Genomic DNA, 27,926 nt, shown 5'->3' on the forward strand with positions numbered 1-27,926 from the left:
AACCCCACTGCCTGCATTGCTCGAGCGCTCCCCGGCGTCAGCCATCTTGCCTCTCCCTGCCTGCCGGTTTCCACTAGATAACGCAGCCACAAAGTAAAAATGGGCTATATCGTAAAATATTAATGAAAACAAAAATTAGCTTTTTGTTTTTAATTTAAGGATAGGGTTAGGCATAATGTTAGCAGTGTGGTTAAGGTTAGGTTTAACATCTGATTTTATAATGAGAAATTGTAGAAACAGGCGGAGATTATGACTTTGTGGCTGTGCTAACTAGTGACGACCCTGCCTGCCCGAGATTGAGTGCGGAAGTAGAAACTGTACTGTGCGGGTTCTGGATTCCGTACGCCTGTGGACGGTTTACAAGATCCTCCACCCGACACAGACAGCAATCGATTCAAAACAAACATTTGTGATTACCAGAAGTACACGAGATGGCAGGACGATTACCGGCGTGTGTTGTCGACTGTGGTACAGGGTAAGCTATTCAAACTAGACCGCCGTACAGACAGAGCATCGATATTTTGGGTGTCACCGACAGAGCCCATCGCTGTCAGCAACTGGGTGTTCGTGCTAGCTAGCTTGTTAAATATAATCAATGTAACCTTTCATGCCCATTCATTGCGAAACTAACGTGTTTTAATTGTTTTGTTAGGTCGTTATTGCACTGCTGTTTCATAATAATTGACTAAAACATGAATTTTTGCTGTGTTGGCTAACGTTAGCTAGATGGCTATAACTAAGCCTGCTATTTGCTTGACATCAGAATGTTCTTCTGTCGTTAAGGCTTTTTCAATACAAAAAATTTGACTAACTCATTGCAGGGGTTCTAATATAACTGTGTTACATTTCTGGCTTACTTTGAGTGGACAGTATAAATGGGCTTTGCATGTTTATTGTAATGTATACGTTTGTAATGGTAACTACTAGCTATGCAGTTCATAAGTAATTTTACAGTGCTCACTTCTAGTCATCCCTGACTTTGAGCACGCGCAGAGCCACTTCCTATATTGTCGACTTCCTCATTCACGCTTTTTAGTCCATATATGGTCGTTTTCGGCATCTGAACATGTTTTTTTGATTAGCAAACTTCTCTAATTTCTTCACTTTAGCCGTTGTCTGATCCTAAACTATCTCAAATGAAACTACACATTAATAATTTTTCAGAATAACAAAGACTGATTCGATTCCATAGATAAGCACGGGGATTTTCACATTGGATTGATTTGCATTGATTGTGCATACTTCTGATTTATGCCCATCCTTTTTTTATGATCTGTAAATATTTTTGGATGCCAATATATTGATTGCACGTCCCAATATCTATTCAAAGCCAGTGAATTAAAAACAGTTGGGCCTAGGCTAATCTGTCATTATTGAACTGTGCAATACACAACAACATTCTAGTTAACTTGTTTTAGCAAATCATCACTTTGGTGAATCTTATTCAGTAACACAATAATGTTTTTGTGCATTCCTCAGTCTTTGAATAATTATTGCTAGTGCAATTCTCTGTATCGGTTACTTTTATTCATTGATAGGCCTACTTATTGTCTATCAATGTATATGATTTAATCTGAGGAGCAATATCTAATGTGTGCATTTGGAATAGCCTTGACCTAGACGTAGATTATTTGAAATGACAGGGATTTAGGTTTAATACTATAGTTGGGGTTATTGCCTAACTAAGATGCAGCTGTGCTGCAGCGTTTGCATGTAAAGACTTGAACTCGTCACTCCGTATGTTGCCCTGCATACCTCTCCACTTAGCTTCCCCCCTCTCTTTGGGCTATTAGTTAGGCTAGTGCATCTGGTCCTCGCTGGGGAAGAGGACAGGAAACTACAGCTGAGGATGGAGAATGAGGCTAACTCCTTTGTGGAGCAGATGTTTGAAAATGCTGAGAAGGCCAAGATGCTGAAGTACGAGACCAGCAGAAGTTGAGTCAAGTACACCACCACACAGCTCATGAGTCACACTCAGACAGCCAAAATGTGTGAACTGAACTCAACATCCGTTTATCTCAAGCACAAGTGGGACGCTATTCTTAGAACTCAACAATGAAATGGAACAGCAGAGTTATCGTAGGGCTAGTTTGTCCACTCCTTTTTAACAGTTGTGTTCGGAGTGATGTGAAACCTAATTAACTAATTTCTACCAGCATGTTAAATGTACAACCAGAGGGGGAAAAAACTCTAGATCACCTTTACGCCACACAAGAGACACGTACAAAGCTCTCCCTCGCACCCATAATTCTATCCTCCTGATTCCTGCTTACAAGCAAAAACTAAAGCAGGAATCACCAGTGACTTGGTCAATAAAGAAGTGGTCACATGACGCAGATGCTAAGCTACAAGACTGTTTTGCTAGCACAGACTTGAATATGTTCCGGGTTTCTTCCGATGGCATTGAGGAGTACACCAGATCAGTCACTGGCTTCATCAATAAGTGCATTGATGACGTCGTCCCCACAGTGACCGTACGTACATACCCCAACCAGAAGCCTTGGATTACAGGTAACATCTGCACTGAGCTAAAGGGTAGAGCGGCCGCTTTCAAGGAGCGGGACTCTAACCCAGACGCTTATAAGAAATCCCGCTATGCCCTCCAACGAACCAACAAACAGGCAAAACGTCAATACAGGACTAAGATTGAATCGTACTACACCGGCTCTGACGCTCGTTGGATGTGGCAGGGCTTGCAAACTATTACAGACTACAAAGGGAAGCACAGCCACGAGGTGCCAAGTGACACGATCCTACCAAACGAGCTAAATTACTTCTATGCTCGCTCCTAGGCAAGCAACACTGAAGCATGCATGAGAGTATCAGCTGTTCCGGACGACTGTGTGATCACGCACTCCGTAACCGATGTGAGTAAGACCTTTAAACAGGTCAACATTCACAAGGCCGGATTACCGGAACGCGTACTCCGAGCATGCACTGACCAACTGGCAAGTGTCTTCACTGACATTTTCAACCTGTCCCTAACTGAGTCTGTAAGACCAACATGTTTCAAGCAGACCACCGTAGTCCCTGTGCCCAAGAACACCAAGGTAACATGCCTAAATGACTACCGACCCGTAGCACTCACGTCTGTAGCCATGAAGTGCTTTGAAAGGCTGGTCATGGCTCACATCAACCCAAGACCCACTATACCGCCCCAACAGATCCACAGATGATGCAATCTCTATTGCACTCCACACTGCCCTTTCCCACCTGGACAAAAGGAACACCTACGTGAGAATGCTATTCATTGACTACAGCTCAGCGTTCAACACCATAGTGCCCTCAAAGCTCATCACTAAGCTAAGGACCCTGGGACTAAACACCTCCCTCTGCAACTGGATCCTGGACTTCCTGATGGGCCGCCCACAGGTGGTAAGGGTAGGTAATAACACATCTGCCACGCTGACCCTCAACACGGGGGCCCCTCAGGGGAGCGTGCTCAGTGCACTCCTGTACTCCCTGTTCACCTATGACTGCATGGCCAGGCATGACTCCAACACCATCATTAAGTTTGCCGACGACACAACAGTGGTAGGCCTGATCACCCACAATGATGAGACAGCCTATAGGGAGGAGGTCAGAGACCTGGCCATGTGGTGCCAGGATAACAACCTCTTCCTCAATGTGATCAAGACAAAGGAGATGATTGTGGACTACAGGAAAAGGAGGACCGAGCACGCCCCCATTCTCATCGACGGGGCTGTAGTGGATTAGGTTGAGAGCTTCAAGTTCCTTGGAGTCCACATCACCAACAAACTTTCATGGTCCAAACACACCAAGACATTCGTGAAGAGGGCATGACAAAGCCTATTCCCCCTCAGGAGACTGAAAATATTTGGCATGGGTCCTCAGATCCTCAAAACATTCTACAGCTGCACCATCGAGAGCATCCTGACTGGTTGCATCACTGCCTGGTATGGCAACTGCTTGGCCTCCGACCGCAAGGCACTACAGAGGGTAGTGTGTATGGCCCAGTACATCACTGGGGCCAAGCTTCCTGGCATCCAGTACATCTATACCAGGCGGTGTCAGAGGAAGGCCCTAAAAATTGTCAGGCTCTCTGCTACCGCACGGCAAGCGGTACCGGAGCGCCAAGTCTAGGTCCAAAAGCCTTCTTAACAGCTTCTACCCCCAAGTCATAAGAATCCTGAACAGCTAATCAAATGGCTTCCTGGACTATTTGCATTGCTATGCTGTAATAAAGGCTTTACAATTGTTTTTTGTTAGACCAGACTGGTATTACATAATTAATTTAGTGTTGTTTTCACTGTTCCAAACAGGCAGAAAAATTATATTGTAATCTAACAGCATCTGCACGCAGCTCTCGCTTCTAGAACGTCCTTTTTCTTGATCTCCTTCTTATTGTTCTTATTACAATTATTATTATGATCATCATTATAATAATATGTAATGTCGTTATCATTAGTAGGCTTTGTATAGTAGCCTTGTATAACCACCATTGAGCTGTAGGCCTAAGAGCGCGTCCTGTTTAGTCTTAATACCGTAAGTTATTTAGGCCTATATTTCAATATATAGGCTACTGTATCAATCATTCATTTGTTCATGCCATCACACATCACATTCATGCTTTGAAATGCAATCAAGCATTTTAGTTTTACAATTAAATAACGAAGGGAACTTTTGAATAAATAAACCGCAATTCACGAATGCATACAACTGTTTTAAGTATGCTGTATTAAAGGCTTTATATTTTTAGTTTTTTCGTTAGAACAGACTCTCTGGTACACTTATTTATTTAGTGTTTACACTGTTCCAAATGGTTAGAAAAAAGAAAAATATTGTAATCTAACAGCAACTGCTTGGCACACATAATACTCACGCAAGGCTTGCTCCTATACCCTCCTTTTTATTGATCTCCAGTAGTTCCCACAACTAAGTTAAATGTCTTCCACAGATGACTTCCCCTTTCCCTCCTGAGTAACCAGGAAACATTTGACCATTTCGAGTTTATTTTTTACGTCCGCCGCATCCATTTTGCTGTCAGATAACCAATTTATTGATGTGATTATGATAGGCTATAGGTCAAGCCCTATTGGTCACGTGCATGCTCTGCTTACATGTTTCACGTAAAGAGAGCAAGGGTTGAGGGAATAGGCTATGTTTTTCCAAAACAAATTAGGGATTTCGTTAACGGAACGTTTCAGTCAGAAACAAGTAAGAAACTAAATGGCTTAAATGATGTTGCAGCATCAGCACTGACAGCGCAATAAACACTTGCTGTGCTGTGCTGCCTTTGCGCTACAGTAGGGAGGAGAGCGAGACAACGTGTGCCAGTCATACAGGCACTCGCTGTCATTCTTTTAAACACAATGTGAACATCGGGCTCTTTCTTGAGTCATTTGTGTGTTTTTATTATTTAATCAAACAGTGTGCTTAAAGCATCAAACAAGCTCAGTACGTACAGTGAGGGAAAAAGGTATTTGATCCCCTGCTGATTTTGTACGTTTGCCCACTAACAAAGAAATGATCAGTCTATAATTTTAATGGTAGGTTTATTTGAACAGTGAGAGACAGAATAACAACAACAAAATCCAGAAAAACGCATGTCAAAAATCTTATAAATTGATTTGCATTTTAATGAGGGAAATAAGTATTTGACCCCCTCTCAATCAGAAAGATTTCTGGCTCCCAGGTGTCTTTTATACAGGTAACGAGCTGAGATTAGGAGCACACTCTTAAAGGGAATGCTCCTAATCTCACCTTGTTATCTGTATAAAAGACACCTGTCCACAGAAGCAATCAATCAATCAGATTCCAAACTCTCCACCATGACCAAGACCAAAGAGCTCTCCAAGGATGTCAGGGACAAGATTGTAGACCTACACAAGGCTGGAATGGGCTACAAGACCATCGCCAAGCAGCTTGGTGAGAAGATGACAACAGTTGGTGCGATTATTCGCAAATGGAAGAAACACAAAAGACCTGTCAATGTCCCTCGGCCTGGGGCTCCATGCAAGATCTCACCTCGTGGAGTTGCAATGATCATGAGAACGGTGAGGAATCAGCCCAGAACTACACAGGAGGATCTTGTCAATGATCTCATGGCAGCTGGGACCATAGTCACCAAGAAAACAATTGGTAACACACTACGCCGTGAAGGACTGAAATCCTGCAGCGCCCGCAAGGTCCCCCTGCTCAAGAAAGCACATATACAGGGCCGTCTGAAGTTTGCCACTGAACATCTGAATGATTCAGAGGAGAACTGGGTGAAAGTGTTGTGGTCAGATGAGACCAAAATGGAGCTCTTTGGCATCAACTCAACTCGCCGTGTTTGGAGGAGGAGGAATGCTGCCTATGACCCCAAGAACACCATCCCCACCGTCAAACATGGAGATGGAAACATTATGCTTTGGGGGTGTTTTTCTGCTAAGGGGACAGGACTACTTCACCGCATCAAAGGGACGATGGACGGGGCCATGTACCGTCAAATCTTGGGTGAGAACCTAAGATTATTAGATTAGTATTCCAGCATGACAATGACCCAAAACACACGGCCAAGGCAACAAAGGAGTGGCTCAAGAAGAAGCACATTAAGGTCCTGGAGTGGCCTAGCCAGTCTCCAGACCTTAAACCCATAGAAAATCTGTGGAGGGAGCTGAAGGTTCGAGTTGCCAAACGTCAGCCTCGAAACCTTAATGACTTGGAGAAGATCTGCAAAGAGGAGTGGGACAAAATCCCTTCTGAGATGTGTGCAAACCTGGTGGCCAACTACAAGAAACGTCTGACCTCTGTGATTGCCAACAAGGGTTTTGCCACCAAGTACTAAGTCATGTTTTGCAGAGGTGTCAAATACTTATTTCCCTCATTAAAATGCAAATCAATTTATAACATTTCTGACATGCGTTTTTCTGGATGTTTTTGTTGTTATTCTGACTCTCACTGTTCAAATAAATCTACCATTAAAATTATAGACTGATCATGTCTTTGTCAGTGGGCAAACGTACAAAATCAGCAAGGGATCAAATACTTTTTTCCCTCACTGTATGTAGTTGATTTTATTCATACACATAGGGTTTGTCTGTCTATATATGAAAAATAAAGTTTAAACATTTCGACCAATCGATTGGTCGAAAGAACAGTACGACTGTCGGTCGACCAATATAATTTTTTTGTCGGGTACAGCCCTACTATATCCTTAGCTAGTATGTGTATCAACTACGATATATCCTTATTTTTGGGTCATGCACTTTAGAGACTGCTACTGCCTCCTCCTAAGTACATGAACTGAAAGACTGCACTGTTATGACTAGGAGTTACTAGCCTACTGTAGTCTTTGATGCCCACAGTGCTTTGGCACTCTTCAACAGTGTCATCTATCAGTCCCACGGGCCCTGTCCAGGAAACGATGGGAGAACAGAGCCACAGCCGCCCACATCTGGCTAGCATGTGCCTATCAAAATGCCACTACACAAAGGATTATAGAAAGGCCCATGACATTTACTAGTATTTAAGTCTTTGATGTAGTATTTAAGCTAGGTTATGCTCCAAGGGTTATGTCTATACGTGAGAAATTGTTTTGACCACAACAAAAGACCATTAGATAGGTTTCCAGGTATGTGTAGAAAGTCTGTGCCATGCTAGCCTAATTGCCCACCCCAAGTTTTCACAGAGATTTCTGCCGACTTCCAACTTTCAAAGACTAATATCCCCATTTTTAATGATTTTGAAAGTTTCTGTCATTGTTTGGGCTGAGCACTCTAGGCTTCATTATCGCTCTGCGGAAGGCTTTAGCCTACTGCAAGTGAACTTCAAATGCAACACTGCTGGCACTCAGACCAGTTGTAGGATGATGCTATGCTAAGATTTATACATGTGTTGGATTTTGGGAAATGTATGAATAGCCCCTTAGATTCCAAATGCCCTTTTACACTCTTCCTATTGAAGGGTAGGCTATTCAGAGTCGAGCTACAGTTGTTGGCTCTGATCCATGGAAGAACAGGGGTTGTATTGATCAAAATCACAGAAGCTAACCAAAATATAGTCTAGGCATCTTTACAAACTGGCACCAATACAAAATAAATGTGCACAGTGAGCATGTCTTAAGTCTACCATGGCTGTTAAATCTAATGGTGTAGCTACCTTCTGTCTTCCAGATACACTAAGCTGGGGTATGCAGGGAACACAGAGCCACAGTTCATTGTTCCATCATGTGAGTATATCTGTCCAGACGATGCGCCTCACATAAAGGGTAGGCCTACCTGTTGATTTTTTTAAATGTTGTGCTGCCTAGACCAAAGTCATTTTAAAGGTGGTCAAGCAGAGAGCTAACATGGTTTCAAAGAGGAACCCTTTGGGGCCATGCTTTGGGAATACAAGGCAGGATAGTGAACAGTGAGGGCATAGTTCACTCTTGCACTTGGTGTTTGACTGAATTAGTGTCTTATTTAGAGAACACACGGTATCCCTAACAAAGATCTTTCATCAAACACAGCCTTAGTCTAATCGATTCTCTCTCTGGCTCTCTCTCTCTTTTTCTCTCTCTCTCTTTTTCCCTCTCGCGCGCTCTTGCTCTCTCTCCCTCCCAGGTATTGCAATCAAAGAGTCGGCCAAGGTTGGATCAAGGACGGTCAAGGGGGTGGACGACCTGGACTTCTTCATCGGAGACGAGGGGATAGACAAGCCCAATTACGCCACAAAGGTACACAACCTGTTGACTTGAAAAGGCAACAGGACCAACCAATACAGTATATCAAAACTCACATAAACCACAAACAAACCTACCCAATGCCAAACATGACAGCAAAATATGACAGCCTGGAAGAGTAATTTTTATGTGACCAATACAATGCACAAACCCACCAATTGGAAGTTGTCATGTGGCCTACACGTTGTGTCATGTGGCCTACACGTTGTGGTGATAACTCGCGTACTGTGCATTTCAAAGATTCCCATTCCAAGGCAATACGGAAACCAGTATACTTCACCAGAGAGGCATCTGTCAACAGCCATGTACTAAATATGTAGGCTTACTAAATGTATGTTATTGTATACTGAACAATACAAATATAACGCAACAATTTCAAAGATTTTACTGAGTTAAAGTTCATGTAAGTTACAGTCAATTGAAATAAATTCATTAGGCCCTAATCTATGGATTTCACATGACTGGGAATACAGATATGCAACTGTTGGTCACAGATACTTTTTTTTTAAAGTAGGGGCGCGAATCAGAAAATCAGTCCGTATCTGGTGTGACTACCATTTGCAACATGCAGCATGACACATAACATTTGCATAGAGTTGATCAGGCTGTTGATTGTGGCCTGTGGAATGTTGTCCCACTCCTATTCAATGGCTGTGCGAAGTTGCTGGATATTGGTGGAAACATGTTTGGTGAGTATGCAGGCCATGGAAGAACTGGGACATTTTCAGCTATCAGGAATTTTGTACAGATCGTTGCGACATGGGGCCATGCATTATCATGCTGAAACATGAGGTGATGGAGGCGGATGAATGGCATGACAATGGGCCTCAGGATCTCGTCACGGTATCTCTGTGCATTCAAATTGCCATAGATAAAATGCACTTGTGTTCGTTGTCCGTAGCTTATGCCTCCCCATAGTATAACCCCACCGCCACCATGGGGCACTCTGTTCACATCAGCAAACCGCATGCCCACACGATGCCAGACACGTGGTCTGCGGTTCTGAGGCCGGTTGGACGTACTGCCAAATTCTCTAAAACAACGTTGGAGGCGGCTTATGGTAGAGAAATGAACATTAAATTTTTTGGCAAAAGCTCTGGTGGACATTTCTGCAGTCAGCATGCCAATTTCACACTCGCTCAAAACTTGAGACATCGGTGGCGTTGTGACAAAACTGCACATTTTAGAGTGTCCTTTTATTTTCTCCAGCACAAGGTGCACCTGTGTAATGATCATGCTGTTTAATCATCTTCTTGATATGCCACACCTGTCAGGTGGATGGATTATGTTGGCAAATGAGAAATGCTCACTAAAAGGGATGTAAACAAATTTGTGCACAACATTTGAGAGAAATAAGCTTTTTGTGCGTATGGAACATTTCTGAGATCTTTTATTTCAGCTCATGAAACATGGGACCAACACAACTACATGTTGCTTTTGTATTTTTGTTCAGTGTACTTGGTGTGTCACTAGGTCATGTCCTAAATGTAAGTTGGTGTACTTGAAGTGTCATTCAACCATGCACTAAGGTGTATGTTGGTGTACTTAGTGTCACTTAGTCATTTACTAGCCTTTATGTTTGCCAGTGTGACTGACCTTTGACCTCTCGCCCACCAGTGGCCCATCCGTCACGGCATCGTGGAGGACTGGGACCTAATGGAGAGGTTCATGGAGCAGGTCATCTTCAAGTACCTGAGGGCAGAGCCTGAGGACCACTACTTCCTGTTGGTAAGAGGCCCATGGGCCAAATGGGAAATGTATGGAATAGGAAGAAACCATGTCGATGGATAGAGGGCACACTTGGCACAAAGAGGGTAGGCTCTCTTTCCAACTTCATGGGAGAAACAAAAACCAGCTGTACTGTGAAACTCAAGGGCCTGAGTTGTGCACCTCTGGATTAAAAAGTGATGTCATAAATGTCAAGACACTTGAGGAAGTACGACTATATCGGGTGAAGGGAACTGAAACGAAATGGTTAAAACAGTCGGCCAAAATCTTTACATTTTTACATTTTAGTCATTTAACAGACTCTCTTATCCAGAGCAACTTACAGTTAGTGAGTGCATAATTTTTTTTTTTTCATAATGAGCTTTATCTAATTCTCTGTGAAATGGGTAGCATTAAAGCCAGTGTTTGTGATCCATTAACACAAAGTTGACTTTCTTAAATAGGATGGGATTTTTTTTGTTTTGAAATAGGATATTTTAACTTAACCCTATCTTAACTTTTACCTGTAATTGAGGTGACGGTCATGGAATTTCGGATGACGGTTATTTACCAGCCAAATGACCGTGGTCACCGTAATACCTGTTTCAATTGCACAAACATTGTCTCCTCTGCTCCTGACTATGTGCTGCCATATAAATGGAATGAATAGAACGGGCGTCCTCATTCAAGTCAATGATGGCATAATGGGTGGACTTCTGCATCACCGATGCGCGCGCATAATTTGTGACATTGTCAACCAACCCGTCTATAGGAGCAAAGCAGGAAGTGTACCCATCAATATGTGCTGTGATTTGTTGATTCAACTTACATGAGCCACATCAGTTAACATCATTTGAATGAACTTTCTACATTACCATGGAAATTATTGCATCACAATACCAGGCAGCCGTTGTGAGTGTACCCATGAGTTTACCAGTGAAATTGCCAGGGTTTCCAAGCATATCCTATTCATTCTATTTCTGTGTCCTGCTGCTGTAGGGAGGGGGGCGTTGCCTAGGCAACTGAAGATTTGTTTGCTACAAGACCTTGCTTGTTTCAGCAAGGAGCAACAAAGTTTCATTACGTTGTTAAGAGTCCATGTTACCGCTGAAACGGACTCTACCGCACGAATGCCCGGCCGTCCGGTCTTCAATCAGCTGTTCGTTCCACACACAAAAATAAAATAATGAAATGGTCATAACCATCGGTTGTACAGTAATTTTGCCAGCCCTAATTGAGTGTCCATGTGGTTGTTAATAAACCTGATTAGAGTGTGTCTGTGTGTGGGAGTCTAACTCCCACTACTGTGTTGTCCTCTTGCAGACAGAGCCTCCTCTGAACACACCAGAGAATAGAGAGTACACAGCAGAGATCATGTTTGAGTCCTTCAACGTCCCAGGGCTCTACATCGCAGTGCAGGTAAAGCTTCATCATCTCTGGGAACACAATTTCATCTAGCACACACACACAGCCGATATGCTGTTAAACTGTATAAAACACAGACTCCATAACTGCCTCTGCCCGCTGCTGTTTAATGTTGTGGTAAAGGATGTCGTCAATGACATCGCAGAGTTGTTTTACAATGGTGTCACATTGATGTTGTTTTCTCTATCCCCAAGGCTGTCCTGGCACTGGCGGCCTCCTGGACATCCAGACAGGTAGGGGAGAGGACACTGACGGGGACGGTCATCGACAGTGGAGACGGAGTCACCCACGTTATCCCTGTGGTGAGTGACACATCAGCTGACCTAAGGACAGCCTTCTCACACTTGACAGAAAATACAGATCTATTACACACAGAGTATACAATCTGAACTGATTTGTGTGTTCTATTACAAAGTGTTTTGATACTGTGTGCCATACTGAACACAACTCTGGTCATAGTGAAAGGCTCCTTTGGCCAGACCTCTAATCGTTCATGTTGAGGTTCAATACTTTTCAGTGGCTTCATTTGCTTGTCTCCTTTCGCATTTTCTGAACTGATCTTAAAAAAGACTGGATTGGTAAAAGCCAGAGAAAAGATTCCTATTGTGGGTATGTTTTCTCTTGTCCATTTATTTTCAATCAGTGCAGATGATGGAGAGGAAAGTATGAAAGTAGGCCACTGTATACTTTTGACACACAGACTTAGGTCAAGGAGGAATTGCCTGGCAAGAACACAAGTTGTGCAATGATCATTTCTCAAATCAAATTTTATATGTTACATGCGCCGAATACAACAGGTGTAGACCTTGCAATGATATGCTTTTTTACAAGCCCTTAACCAACAATGCAGTTTTAAGAAAAATAAGTGTTGAGTAAAAAATAGATAAGTAAAAAAATAGCAATAAAATAACAGTAGTGAGCCTATATACAGGGGGTACCGGTCAATGTTAGTCGAGGTAATTGAGGTAATATGTACATGAAGGTAGAGTTAAAGTGACTATGCATACATAATAAAGAGAGATTGGCAGCAGCGTAAAAGAGGGGGTGGGTGGGGGGGAGGGACAATGCAAATAGTCCGGGTAGCCATTTGATTAACTGTACAGGAGTCTTATGGATTGGGGGTAGAAGCTGTTAAGAAGCCTTTTGGACCTAGACTTGGTGCTCCGGTACCGCTTGCCGTGCGGTAGCAGAGAGAACAGTCTATGGCTATAATTTTAAGGGCCTTCTTCTGACACCGCCTGGTATAGAGGTCCTGCATTTTGGTTTTAAACTGCCCTGCAGGATGTACAAGCCACTGCTTAACATACAGAAAGTCAGCCAAACATTAAACTGAAGGAGAATTCAGGATGTGAGCATGTAACCCGTACACTACCAGTCAAAAGTTTGGACACACCTACTCATTCAAGGGCTTTCTTTATTTTTGCTATTTTCTACATTGTAGAATAATAGTGAAGACATCAAAACTATGAAATAACACATATGTAATCATGTAGTAACCAAAAAAGTGTTAAACAAATCAAAATATATTTTATATTTGAGATTCTTCAAAGTAGCCACCCTCTGCCTTGATTACAGCTTTGCACACATTGAGTAGGTGGTTCCAAACTTTTGACTGGTACTGTACATGAAAGAAATATATGCCTATTCAGGGTCATTCAAGTTTGGTAAAAGTATAGTCAGTTATACAGTATATTCCCTGATACCTTTTTCACACTACTGAGCCACATTGAGCCAAGACAAATTAAGCTGTACTGGGCTGGCCTTGTTACACATCCTCCATATTTGCTGGAAACCATGCTGTAAAGGACAATGTGAAAAGAAAATATCCAAGCAGTAAGGTTTAGTTCGGCACAATAGTGTAAATCAGGCATTAGAGTAATTTAAACATATGCATCTACTTTGACCTATTTATTCTTATATGCTGTGAACATTGTGAACTCTGACTCATCTGTCTTTGTGTTGCTATAGGCTGAGGGCTACGTCATCGGCAGCTGTATAAAGCACATTCCCATCGCGGGTCGTGACATCACCTACTTCACCCAGCAGCTTCTGAGGGAGCGGGAGGTGGGCATCCCCCCAGAGCAGTCCCTGGAGACAGCCAAGGCAGTCAAGGTAGGTCGCAGCGAACTACATTTCCCATCATCCACCACTCCACTCCTATTACTAACCACTGTATTGGTTCATAGTATAGTCAAGGAGCCAATCCTAGACCAAATTCTCAACCCTAACTGAATCCCTGGTTCTCTGAGGCAAGTCTTTCCAGAATGTTGAATTCAAATTGAAATGATCCTGTGTTGTCTTAGGGCATTTTCACACAGGAATTACATACCCTGTTGCAGTTCCCTAGGCCAACAAAATACTATATGTTTCGCTTTCACAAGAACAGTTTCGGGGTGCGATTTACAACACATTCTACATGGCATTAGCATACTAGTTTGGCTTGATTACAACAAGTAGAAAGTTCCATGTAAGTCACACTTCTGCATCACAATACCTGTCACTCTGGTCCTGGACCGACCACTCTGGCAGAAGTCTCACTGTTTTGTCTTTCTCCATCAACTAGTCTACTACTCCCATTATTGGTTTTCAAATCATGTAGATGGCTTGGGCTGATGCACTATAGCAGGGGTATTCAACAAAATTTAAAAAAGGTCCAGTTAGAGAAAATGTTTTGAAGCAAAGGTCCAGAAGATCATAATGTCTAACAATTTAGTGGTATATATATTTAAGTAGCCTAGTAGTTCTGAATGTAATCAATAACTGACCGTCTAATCAAATTAATTCAGTACAATTCAAAAACTTGTTGACAATATTTATTATCACGAAACATAGAACTGAACATTAGGGTTGTCCTCGACTAAAGAAATTCTTAGTCGACTAACACTTATATGAGTTTGTCGACTAATCGATTAGTTGATTTAATCGACAGAGCTGTGCAAGACTAGAAAAGCGCAATATAAATGTAGTTAATTAACCATCTGTAAAACTGAGTTTCTCCGAAATTAATCCTGCAAAAGCACCACTTTAAATCTCGTGTTCACCAGAAATGTTCTCATAAGTTACTTGGAAATGAGTAATTAAGCATGAATAAGCATAAAAATGACTTATCGACTAAAGAAATCTTAGTCGACTAAGACCAAAACGACCGATTAGTCGACTAATCGACTAAGAGGGGCAGCCCTACTGAACATATATGTATGACTGTAGATATGTACAATGTGCTCTCATTAATTAACTAAATAAAACTAGGGCTGCATGTCAAAATAAGAGAAAATAAATAAAATGTGAAAATTGTGCATTTTCAAAAAAAAGTGCTTAACTTCAGAAAAATAATATAAAGGGAGGAAAAGTTTGAATTTCCCCTTTTCTGTTTCACATCTTGACTCAACAGTCTCAACCAATTTTACAAATAATAAATCTCAACAGATCTTAACAATTGAACAGTTTTATATATAGTTTCATATCCCACTCCACCATGTTTTTGCTCAGTGAGAGAATTGAGCTTTAGCCTGTCTTGCCAGAATTTTAAACCTGGGCTTGAATGGAGTCAGGGCCATTCTCATACACATGTGAAGGTGCTCATTGGTGAGCCTGGAACGATATTTAGTTTTAATTATGTTCATTGTGGAGAAAGCTGCCTCGCAGTTGTATGTGGAGCCAAACATGGTCAAGATGTATAGGGCTACTTTCCTCAGACCCGGGAAAGCAGTCTCAGGGACCATTTGGAACCAGAAAGTGGAAGGGTCAGTTCTTACAAACTGCTCTTTCAGGGCCACATCTGCTTGGAGATCAACCAATTGCATCTGGAGAGACCCAGCATTTACCCATTTAAAGTGCTGTGTGACTTCCTTTGAGAACCCCCTGACATCTGTGATCAGAAATGGGTTCTGAATGAACATGGTGAGCTGCTCTCCAAAGCTGAAGCTGTCAAAACGGTTGCTGAAGTTTACAATCAGCTTATCAATAAAATCAACAAAAGAAGACAAATCTCTCTGTCCCTGAACCTGTTCCTGCACTGCTGGGAAGTGTACACAGTCTCCCTGCAGGTCTTCCTTGAACACTTCAAGTTTCCTCTGAAAGGAGCGAACAGCTGTCATCAGTTCACAAATTGAATTGTCCTTGCCCTGTAGCCTCAAATTCAGTTCATTCAGATGTGACGTGATGTCAACCAAAAGGCCACATTATCCATCCATTTCTCATTTTCTAAAAAAGAGAAAACTGTGTTGCCTTCTGACTGCTTAGCTCTGCCAAAAAAAGATGCTAATTCGCTCCTGATGGACCAAAAGCGCTCTAGCACCCTGCCTTTGCTGAGCCATCTCACATTGTTGTGCAGCAAAAGATCATCAGCATTGGCATCAACTTCTCTGAGGAATTCCCTAAGCATGCGATGCTGGTAGGAAGAGGATGCCCTGAGAAAATTTATCATTTTCATCATTGTATTCATCACCTCAGCATGCTCATCTGACAGGGAGGCACAGAGGACAGATTGATGAATGATGCAATGGTAAGATAAAAGCTCAGGATTGTCCCCTTTCAGTCTTGCTACAGCTCCTTTTTCTTTCCCTATCATAGAAGGGGCTCCATCTGTGGTTATTGAAACCACTTGTTTTGGCTCTATTCCTCTTTTTGTTAACATCTCCTTAATGGCCAGGTAGAGATCCTCTCCTCTTGTACTGGTCTGAAGGGGAGTGACACCTAACATGTCTTCACAGAATGTTTTCTGGGCTGTGTTGAAAAACCTGGCAAACACTAACAGCTGAGCATTGTCACATATGTCAGTGGACTCATCCACAGCTAAGCCTACACATGGTGCCTTATGCATGGCTTCATCTAGCTGGGTTAGCACATCCTGAGTTAATATTTCACTTTTCTTTGTGGCAGATGATGCTGACATGGGAATTTGCTTTATTTTATCACAAAGCTCATTTTTTTGTTTTCCCTCAAGTAGTGTTTCAGCTACTGCACTCATGCATTCTTTGACAACCCCTCCATCTGTAAATGGCTTTTTGTGTTTACCCAAAATCCAAGAAACTCTGAGGGAACACTCAAGAGCACGTTGTTGGGCAGTGAATGTGTTGCTCAGGATCCTGGTGGAGTCTGTCCATTCTGGATTAAATGCTCTGTTTTCATTGTCCACTTTTCTTTTTTTGGAGAGTGCCATTTGTTCCTTATTTTCTCTAACTGTTACCCTTTTTCTGCCTCACTCGTCTGTTTCGCTCCCTTTCTCCGTCTCACTCATATTTTCGTCAACTTTCTCCGTCTCACTCGTATTTTCCTCAGCTTTCTCCGGCACACTCGTCTGTATCTCTCCCTTTCTCCGTCTCATTCGTCTGTTTCTCACTCGTCTGTTTCGTTCCCTTTCTCCGTCTCATTCGTCTGTTTTCGCTCCCTTTGTTTTCTACATATATCGCTATCTTTTTAATCCGACTTTCTTTTCCTTGGTAACTTGCCTCTAAAACTCTCATCTGTCTGCACTGTAGAGTCCCAATGTTTACCGCCAGGAATGCAAAGACTTCATTGGCTGAGTGGTATCACGTGGGATCGCTTAACTCACATGCAATTGGTCGGTGAGTTTCCTCATTCACAAAACGAGTACCGTAAAGACTACAAAAGCTGTGCATATTAAAATAGAAGCGCCCCGTCAGGTTTTAATTCATAATCTTTTGTTTTGGTCCGGGTCCGTATGGGACGGCTTCTGGGTCCGGATCCGGACCGCGGTCCGCCTGTTAGTGACCTATGCACTATAGCAACCAAAGCCCATGTAAGTCAGTTTATAACATTCCATCATTGGTTACTCGGGGCCTATGATGCCAACTTTGGAAAAGTAATTCAAATTTCTACTCTTTCCTCTATTACTAATAGGGATATACCTAATGGGGCAGTTCCATGCAAATTTTTTTGCCATTCTAGGGCTGGGCGATATGGCAAAAATATAATATCACGGTATTTAAAAAATAATAATTGGATGGTATTTGACGGTATCTTATGTTTTTGAATAATAAAAATTCAACATTTGCTTTATGAGTAGTGCGTGAACCTAGGGTGGCAACGCATACATTTTAAATGATTTCAATGGGTCTTTCTCCATTCTGATTGTTCAATTGAACTTCAACCCAAAATAATTTAAAGCACTTTCTGCATTTCAGCACTCATTTGAGATCATTTCTACACTGCCACGTAGGGCTGCAGGATATGGGCAAACAATCTAGACCTTATTTTTAACCAAATGTTGCAATTGCAATTTGACTTGCAATTGAGAGCAAAACACTTGTGTGAACTGTTTCAATCATGGAAATATAATGATTATTCTAATTCTATAGTTATTATATACAGTGGGGAGAACAAGTATTTGATACACTGCCGATTTTGCAGGTTTTCCTACTTACAAAGCATGTAGAGGTCTGTAATTTTTATCATAGGTACACTTCAACTGTGAGAGACGGAAAATCCAGAAAATCACATTGTATGATTTTTAAGTAATTAATTTGCATTTTATTGCATGACGTAAGTATTTGATACATCAGAAAAGCAGAACTTAATATTTGGTACAGAAACCTTTGTTTGCATTTACAGAGATCATACGTTTCCTGTAGGTCTTGACCAGGTTTGCACACACTGCAGCAGGGATTTTGGCCCACTCCTCCATACAGACCTTCTCCAGATCCTTCATGTTTCGGGGCTGTCGCTGGGCAATACGGACTTTCAGCTCCCTCCAAAGATTTTCTATTGGGTTCAGGTCTGGAGACTGGCTAGGCCACTCCAGGACCTTGAGATGCTTCTTACGGAGCCACTCCTTAGTTGCCCTGGCTGTGTGTTTTGGGTCGTTTTCATGCTGGAAGACCCAGCCACGACCCATCTTCAATGCTCTTACTGAGGGAAGGAGGTTGTTGGGCAAGATCTCGCGAAACATGGCCCCATCCATCCTCCCCTCAATACGGTGCAGTCGTCCTGTCCCCTTTGCAGAAAAGCATCCCCAAAGAATGATGTTTCCACCTCCATGCTTCACGGTTGGGATGGTGTTCTTGGGGTTGTACTCATCCTTCTTCTTCCTCCAAACACGGCGAGTGGAGTTTAGACCAAAAAGCTCTATTTTTGTCTCATCAGACCACATGACCTTCTCCCATTCCTCCTCTGGATCATCCAGATGGTCATTGGCAAACTTCAGACGGGCCTGGACATGCGCTGGCTTGAGCAGGGGGACCTTGCGTGCGCTGCAGGATTTTAATCCATGACGGCGTAGTGTGTTACTAATGGTTTTCTTTGAGACTGTGGTCCCAGCTCTCTTCAGGTCATTGACCAGGTCCTGCCGTGTAGTTCTGGGCTGATCCCTCACCTTCCTCATGATAATTGATGCCCCACGAGGTGAGATCTTGCATGGAGCCCCAGACCGAGTGTGATTGACCGTCATCTTGAACTTCTTCCATTTTCTAATAATTGCGCCAACAGTTGTTGCCTTCTCACCAAGCTGCTTGTCTATTGTCCTATGCCATACCAACTATGTCAATATCAACTATCAGACAGGGCCTGCAACCGCCTATTGAAGGTAGCTTGTTTGAGTTGGAGACTCTGTGTGACTTTAAAAATCGTAAAGGACTTGGGTTGATGCATCTGAACATTAGGAGCTTACTTCCTAAACTGGATTACATCAAGTTCTGGGCTATGCAGACGAATCTGGACATTCTGGTATTGACTGAAACTTGAATCTCTGGGGACATTCTGGAACCTGATATTAATATTGAGAGTTATAATGTGTTCAGAGCTGATAAACAGGGTGGAGGTGGTGGTGTGGCCATTCTTATTAAAAATAAATTATCTGTTCCTTTTTTGAAATCCATTTTCCTTGCCAAAAAATTTGAACTACCATCTTTAAGCCTTTGTTTGGGGAAAAATGTATCCATAACTGTCATAGGGTTCTACCGTCCTCTCTCGGCTAACCTTTATGCACTCGAGGAGTTAACTAGTTTGTCTTATTTTACTAAATCAGAAGTTATTATCCTGGGTGACCTAAATTATTATTGGGACATGTGTAAAAGACATGTGTAATGATCAAAACCTAACCCAGCTGGTGACTAAGCTTACATGGCCCAACCCTAAAGATTCTTCAAAGTCAACTCTGATTGATCTTATTTTAACGAATACACCAGAGAAATATGTTTCTACAGGTGTCTTCACCCAAGATATTAGTGACCATTGCCCCATTGTTTGTGTTTGAGATGTGTGAATACAAAAATGTAAGCCTTGTGTCATCACAAAGAGAAACTTTAAAAACTTCAGTTAACAGGTGTGGTATCGTGTCGAATGCTGGTGGGTATTGCTGTCGATCAAAGAATCCCTTAGGCTGTATCGTGTTGTAGAGAATTTTATTAATACCACGAGGTTACAGCGTAAGTACAGACACCGCGGCGATCCGGAGAAGCAGTCCCAAATGAATCTTAATGCTTTCTAACTCCCCACCGTTCTTCCCCCCTTTATATAGCCTTCCAAGAGTTGAATGGCTCCCTCTACTGTTCAATCCCCGTATCTTACAACCCACTTCCTGTCTGTCATATGTGACGTCACGCTAAAACCTTCCCTCTTGATAGCAACAATCAACCTTCTTTCAGTTCCATTTAAACAACATTTAACACCATCATATTGTCAATACACTACACAGGCTTTTTACATGGTCTTTATTTTAGAGCCCTTGATTGTATTTTAGCTATCCCTGAACCTGATTTAGCTTTCAACCTTTTTGCATATGTCTTTAGTACTGTTGTGGATAATCATGCTCCCTTCAAAGAATTAACGATTAAAGATAAATCGAATGCCTGGTACACTATTATCAGAAGTCATTCATAAAAGAGATGATGGTTGGGTCAAGGCCAGGAACACAGGCTTAGGCCCCAACTGGCAAGCTTTTAAGCAACTGAGGAATCATTGTTTAAGACAAATTACTAAGGCTAAAACCTATTTCGGTTTGTAATGGGAACACGGCAAAATTCTGGAAAACGGTCCCTGAAGGGTTCTACTTCCTCCTCTCTGCCACAACAAATTAATTCAGACACAGGCCTCATTACAACAACAAAAAAGCCATAATTGATGCATTTAATCACCATTTTATTTATCTTTGAAAGAACTTCTAAGCCTATTCACAATGATATTGGGCTGTATGCTGATAGGAGGGATTTCCTGAATGATCAGAGAAATGATAGTCAAAGCTTTTCTTTTAGGCTATTTACAGAAAAATAAGTCCTGGATGCTTTGCTAGCAATAGACAACAAGAAATCCACAGGGGCCGACCAATTGGATCCCGGTCTGCTTAAGTGTGCAGCTCCCATAATGTTTCTCTCAATAACCCAAATGTTTTATTTAACATTGTTTTATTTAACATATTCTAAAAGTATGGAAATCAGCTGTTGTGCTGCCACTTCATAAGGGCGGGGATAGTAGTGATCTTAATAATTATCACCCCATTTCAAGGCTTCCTTGTCTAGCTAAGATTCGTGAATCCTTGGTAAATGTACAACTTTGCTCTTTTTTCTGAGAAATGTATTTTGAATGTAAACCAATCAGGCCTGGGTATAGCACTATTACAGCAACCACTTTAGTTGTTAATGATCTTGGCAATGCCTTAGACACTACAATTAAATGTGGTGCTTTATTTGTGGACCTGTCAAAAGCTTTTGATACTGTTGATCATGCTATTTTATTGAATAAGTTGTCCTCGATAGGCCTGAGCTCTGACGCCTGTTCATGGTTTCATGATTACCTTAGTGACAGAACTCAGGCCATTGTGATTGATGGGGTTAAGTCCGAATTTCTTGAAGTACATAAAGGTGTTCTGCAGGGGTCGATACTAGGACCTGTTCTTTTCACTATTTATAGTCAATCTGTTAAAAATGATAGATGTAATCTATATGCAGATGATCCTATTATGTACACAATTGCCCCGACTGTTGACCTGACTGTGACAAGGCTACAGTCTGATTTTGCAGTTGTGCAGGAACCCCTTACTGATTTTAAAAATCGTACTTAATAGAGTACCACAGTACGAGTCATAATACCCATAAAACCTAGCAGTCAAACTAGGAAATGGTTCCAATCTTTTTCCACCATTCATTTTATTGAGAAAAGTCACCTTGTCCGAGAGATTTACATGGTCATCAAAACTTCACGCCAGGATAAGTCTGCACGAAACACAGCCCTTATTTTAAGTGTTTCTAAAATTTCCTATGGGGAAAAATGAATGGTGGAAAAACTATTGGAACCACTTCCTTGTTTGATTATGGGTATTATGACACCTCCACTGTGGGGCTCTATACGGGCAAAATGAAATACATGTTGTTTTCAAGTTCTCGTAAGATTGTCTCAGATAGATTACATCATTACTCCTCGGATGGTGCTATAATCGAACGAGTCCATACCTACAAATACCTTGGCATTTGGATTGACAATGATTTATCGTTTATAAAACGTACAACTGAGCTTGTATGATCTCGTCTCTCTCCAGTCAGCAGGAAGCAGATTGTGCAGTCAACCGTTCTACCTGTTGTTGATTATGGTGATACTATTTATCAAAGTGCAGCTACCTCTACTCTTGGAGGAATTGGTGCCTCTAGGTCATTTCACACAGTTGTTAGGTGACCTTTCTACTGAAGAATGTGTCTTTTTTATGATTGTGTTTTGCTTTTTGTGTATTGTTGTGTATAATAACTTGTATTTTATTGTTTATATGATTGTGTAGTTTAATGTGTTTTTTTGTATTTTTATGTGTATTGTGGTGCTATACAGGGCTGATCTGGAAAAGAGACCTTGGTCTCAGCATTGACTCCCTGTCAAAATAAAGGTTAAATAAATTGTCCAGCACTTTTTATTCAGTGACTGAATGAAGGTATGCACCCCAATAGCAATCCTCTATCAGCCACCAGCCACTACTCACACAGTTAAGATTTGGTCACTGTTTGCTGTGAAAGTTGGGAAGTTGACTGAGTATATGAACAGTGCTAGCACACCTCAGAATGTTTGATGAAATGTAAATTAAGAAATTACTAAACCAAGATGTCTGAAAGAGGATGTGAAATTCTCACCTTGTCTGTAGTGTGTTGACTTGAACACTAGGTGGCACCCTTATTCCACCGGAAAGTTTCATACCTCCTTAACGCAAAGAACAACATCACTTGATATTCAAACTGGTCTTTTGTGAAGACGTTTGAAACGTGGGATACATAGACGCGGTTCTGATTTTGATTGTTTGTTCCATTTACAATTCAAGATGGACAGCTTGACTCCCCTGGTGTTTCCTAGGGTGTGTTGTTTACATTAAACCCATGCTTGTAATTGCTGCTCATTTTCACCAGACTCCATTGTGATTCACCTTGCTTCCCTTCTTGATCCAAAGCAGTAAATGTTTATTGGAAGACTCATCTAAAATCCTTGTTGGCCCTAGAGTTGAAGATAATTGTTTTTCACCCAGAGACAAACACTTATCAGGCTTTTCACCCAACTGAGACTTGAAAACTGACCGCAATTGGTAGCTTGATTTGTATTCAATGGTCTTGCTCTTAGAAAAGAGCTATCCAATCATTTGCATTCATATCTACCAGAATATGTGTTATGGAGAATTAAGTGGAGTCCTGGGTTTTTGGACAAAATTATTTAGAACGTAATTAGGGCCAGAATCATGTGAGTCTAAACAGGGCTGAAATCATGCAGGTCCTTAATCAACAACAGCTAACCTCCCCTGTTATTGTAATGGTGAGAGGTTAGCATGTCTTGGGGGTATGATATTTGTACGTCTAACTTTCTCACTGATCATTATTCACGATTCATTCAGGACTATCCGTAATCATGGTAGCATCCACATAAATGTAAAAGTGTTTAGAAACATTCTATTCTTTTTTTACAATAAAAGTGACTCCAGAATGACACAATACATTATTTACCATTCATTTCTGAGAAACAACCAAAACAAATGGCAAATGCATCCAAGTTTGTCGAGTCACAAGCTTGATGTAATCATTGTGTAATAGGAATATGGGACCAAATAATACACTTTTGACTACTTTAATGCATATATAAGTGAATTTGTCCCCATACTTATGGTCCCCTAAAATGGGGGGACAGTGTACAAAAAGTGCTGGAATTTCTAAACGGTTCACCCTATATGGATGAAAATACCCTCAAATTAAAGTTGTATCATTTCAAATCCAATGTAACCAGTTACACTGTAGTTAAGCATCCACTCACTCTTTGTCTTCCATGTCTTTTTACACCAGGAGCGCTTCAGCTACGTGTGTCCGGACCTAGTGAAAGAATTCAGCAAGTACGACACGGATGGCTCCAAGTGGATCAAGCAGTACACCGGCATTAACAACATCAGCAAGAAGGAGTTCACCGTCGACGTGGGCTACGAGCGCTTCCTCGGCCCTGAGATCTTCTTCCACCCGGAGGTTAGCAGTTAGCACTTGAATAATTATACGGCTGCATAGCAAGAGGTTAGCGCTATGCTAATTACCTAGCATACCATGAATGGGAAATGTTCTCTTCAGTGTCATCCTACATTAGCATAATGTTAGCAGAACTCTGACCCCCAGGTCTATAGGTTAGAGTAGCTCAAATTGAGTGGTTAGGACCATCATAAGTAGGGTACTACTACACTGAAGCACATATTACTTCAGTGTGGTCCTCTGTAGCTCAGCTGGTAGAGCACGGCGCTTGTAACGCCAAGGTAGTGGGTTCGATCCCCGGGACTACCCATACACCAAAAAAAAAAAATTATGCACGCATGACTGTAAGTCGCTTTGGATAAAAGCGTCTGCTAAATGGCATATTATTATTATTATTATTATTATTATTATTATTATTATTATTATTATTATTATTATTATTATATTATTACCTATTAGCACAAACTACAGGCAGAAGAGGAGTTGTGCAGTTAAGGGCTGCATAGGCTGGAGTGAATGATGGAGAAAGACATCTTTAAAATGGTTAAGATGTTATTTTAGAGTTGCACTATGCAGAAATCGCTCCGCCAATTCCTGGTTGCTAAAACTCTAATAGTTCGCCTAATTTCAGTTTGACAAAATAAGCTAGCTTAGTGTAGAGAATCATTGTACCATCTAAACCACTGTGAAATATATTTTCCATAACCAAAAATATTGTTTCAGCTGTTTGAAGCTGGTGTGCAAAACCCAAAGTAAAAGATGCAAAAACAAAACTTAAGAACTGGAAGCATAGAAATAGCGCACATAGAACAGATCTACCGCTTCTTAGACTTGCTTTCAAGTAGAATGACAGATCTATAACTCACAATGCTATGTGAATTTGGTCGGGTCGGCCAAAATGTTCCATATTGCCACTTTAAGATATTTATCTGTGAACATGGGTGTGTGTATGCACTTATAAACTCTTTCTCTCACCCTCTTCTTCTCCCTTCACTCTTCCTCAAAATCCACTAGTTTGCCAATCCTGACTTCACCCAGCCCATCTCCGAAGTTGTGGACGAGGTTATCCAGAACTGCCCCATTGATGTCAGACGTCCTCTTTACAAGGTAATCATATCCCTGAACTACATAGATATTGGTTTAAAAACCACATCCCATTAATATCCAATCAGCACTTTGGGTTTGCCCTTTCAATATTGTGTGTGTGTGTGTGTGTGTGCTCGAGTTGAACCCTGTTTTGTGTGTTAGGGCATGTGTTAACCAGTGTCTTAACTAGCCACACTGTGTTCTTCTCCAGAACATTGTCTTGTCGGGCGGCTCCACCATGTTCAGGGACTTTGGCCGGCGCCTGCAGAGGGACCTGAAGAGGACGGTGGACGCCAGGCTGAAGATGAGCGAGGAGCTGAGCGGGGGCAAGCTCAAGGTGAGAGCAGTCCCTAGTCATGGTGACCTTACTAGAGTTGTCTCTTTATCCTAATAATTGTGGTCCCCACGAGCTGCTCCTGTTCTAATTCGTTTTTATTCTTAGAGTTTGTTACCGGCTACACTTTTGGTAAGAAATGTAAGATCTTTATTTGTGGTGTTTGCTTTTGCCTTCTCAGCCCAAACCAATCGATGTGCAAGTCATCACTCATCATATGCAGAGATATGCAGTGTGGTTTGGAGGATCCATGTTAGCCTCAACTGTAAGTATCACAAATCTGTTGCGCCATTCTGTGGGGAAAAGCTGTACTAAAACTACAAATGTGGAAATGAGTATTAGTTGTTCTATGGCACACATTTCCTATGATAAGGAATCCTTTAACTTGGACATAGTAAAGCAACTTAATGATTTGAAATGTCATTCAGAAAATTTTATAATTTTATATGCCATCTGCAAAACTTGCCTCCCTAAAAATGTAGTAGTGCTAAAAGGTTACTGTCAGCACAGTAGCTGAATTTCAGTGATTTGCATTGTCAGCATGATTACTGCCATTTAGTGCTTACGTAAGGGCATACTATCTTCCAGATTCCCTGTAACTCAATTGAAATGAAAAAGTAATTCAAAATAATTCCTTATTTTCTTTGAATGTAAAAGGGAAACGCCCATAACGCACTCGGGAGCATCCATCGATAATGTTCATTGTGAGTTTCGGGAGGTTACAACATTGTATTTACTCATGATGAGTCAACTGATTGGCACCTTTTTAGAACAGGAACTCTGGGACTGTAGGATGTGCCCGTGAGGCAGTGTGTCTAGTTCCAGGTGCTGGTTTCGATAGGAACAACTAGTATTAAAAAACGAGTCAAAACCGCACACGAAGGTTGTTTATGTTTTTAGCTTTTTTGTCTTTTTATTCAAATATGTCAAATGTCAACACATTGCTTTCTCTTTTCTAGCCTGAATTCTACCAGGTATGCCACACCAAAAAGGACTATGAGGAGATTGGCCCCAGCATCTGTCGCCACAACCCCGTGTTCGGAGTTATGTCTTAACTGTGGCCCTCCAACATCTAATGGTTAGACCGGGTGGGGTCGGTAGGGTTGGGTGGGTAGGGGATGGGAAGGGAGGGGAGACAGCGGGTCAGGGGTGGCGAGTTTGTGCTTTTTGATTGCTTGTTCACTCTGGATGTACAGAACGAGAGGCGGTACAGATTTTTTTTTTTATGAGAAGAACAGAAACAGTCCGGCTGGAAAAAATGTATTGTGAATGTTCCTTTTTTTGTTTTGTTTTTGTTTTTCCAAAATGAGGGAAATGTGGTTTCTAAACCAAAACAATAAAAGATAATTTCCGGATCTGTCAAGCAACATGCAGAAAGCTCAACGAGGATGATAATGATGGTGGTGGTGGATGTAATGATGATGACAACAACATTGATAATAATAAAACCAGAAGTCATAAAACATTATTTATGTTTATAGAACTTGAGTCCAGGCAATATCTGACGACTTGAGATGTTGTTGAGCATGCCAAGGTTATAGAACATATTAATGTCTTCTTTATCTTTCATTTTATGTTTTTGCTTCAAATGCACTTCACTTTGTTTATCACAACAACAGCTTGTTTATATTTCATAAAGGTTTTTTATATGCAAAACTTGGGAAATCGGGGATTGTTTTTATTGCATACCAGGATCAGCAAGTGACTGTTTTAACCCACAAAGCAGCTTTGATACGCAGTATTTTCTTAAGTTAGAAAACCCTCGTCATTCCCCCATTGTCTGTCCTTGCTATTCTCCCTTTAATTCTACATTAACATGCCTTCGCTTTCACTTTCGACCATGCCAGATTTCCTCTTCTATATCGTAGCGAAAATAAAATAAAACTATTCATGAAATTATAACTATCAAATTGAAAGAGAATGACTGTCGGACCAGTATTTGTTAGCCAAGCTTTGTTTTAAAATTAAAAACCAAATTATAAAAAAATAATTTGTTTATTTAATGCCTCGCAACATTCCAATAAAGGCTCAGATTTGTTTCTTAAGTGCTTGACTGGGCTATCGTTTTTTTTTATGATTCAAATTTTTATTGAGATTTCAAACACAGAAATTAACAGCAACAAACAGAACAGTCAACACCCCACAATGTCATAAAGAGCTCCAGCCCATGATGAACAAAAACCAAAAAGACTATGGAATATGACTGGGTTCTTGTTTGCCTTGTCTCAAATTTTGTCACTGGTTCATGTGCAATTGTATATTTTCTCAAATACATCTTGAA

General features: G+C 41.4%; 1 protein-coding gene across 1 annotated transcript; it reads left to right on the forward strand.

Annotated features, from left to right (window-relative positions):
* The first annotated feature begins 276 nt into the window (after positions 1-276).
* On the forward strand, positions 277-27,690 carry LOC121536638 (actin-related protein 3). The gene is made up of 12 exons (XM_041844047.2): positions 277-475; positions 8,118-8,173; positions 8,550-8,662; positions 10,286-10,396; positions 11,699-11,794; positions 11,995-12,102; positions 13,769-13,912; positions 24,055-24,228; positions 25,240-25,332; positions 25,523-25,648; positions 25,827-25,910; positions 26,605-27,690. Exons 1-12 carry the CDS (start codon positions 432-434, stop codon positions 26,698-26,700), a joined length of 1,245 nt encoding a protein of 414 aa, XP_041699981.1. The 5' UTR covers positions 277-431; the 3' UTR covers positions 26,701-27,690.
* The last annotated feature ends 236 nt before the right edge of the window (positions 27,691-27,926 follow it).

The sequence above is a fragment of the Coregonus clupeaformis genome, chromosome 23 (genome assembly GCF_020615455.1).
Source record: "Coregonus clupeaformis isolate EN_2021a chromosome 23, ASM2061545v1, whole genome shotgun sequence".
In the NCBI taxonomy this organism is placed as follows: Eukaryota; Metazoa; Chordata; class Actinopteri; order Salmoniformes; family Salmonidae; genus Coregonus; species Coregonus clupeaformis.

Bases quoted from the DNA above. Each gene is read 5' to 3' on its own strand.
- LOC121536638 (XM_041844047.2), top strand. From the start codon at position 432: ATGGCAGGACGATTACCGGCGTGTGTTGTCGACTGTGGTACAGG. The intron at 8,663-10,285 runs GTACACAACCTG...CTCGCCCACCAG, and splicing joins AGCCCAATTACGCCACAAAG to TGGCCCATCCGTCACGGCAT. The intron at 10,397-11,698 runs GTAAGAGGCCCA...GTCCTCTTGCAG, and splicing joins AGGACCACTACTTCCTGTTG to ACAGAGCCTCCTCTGAACAC.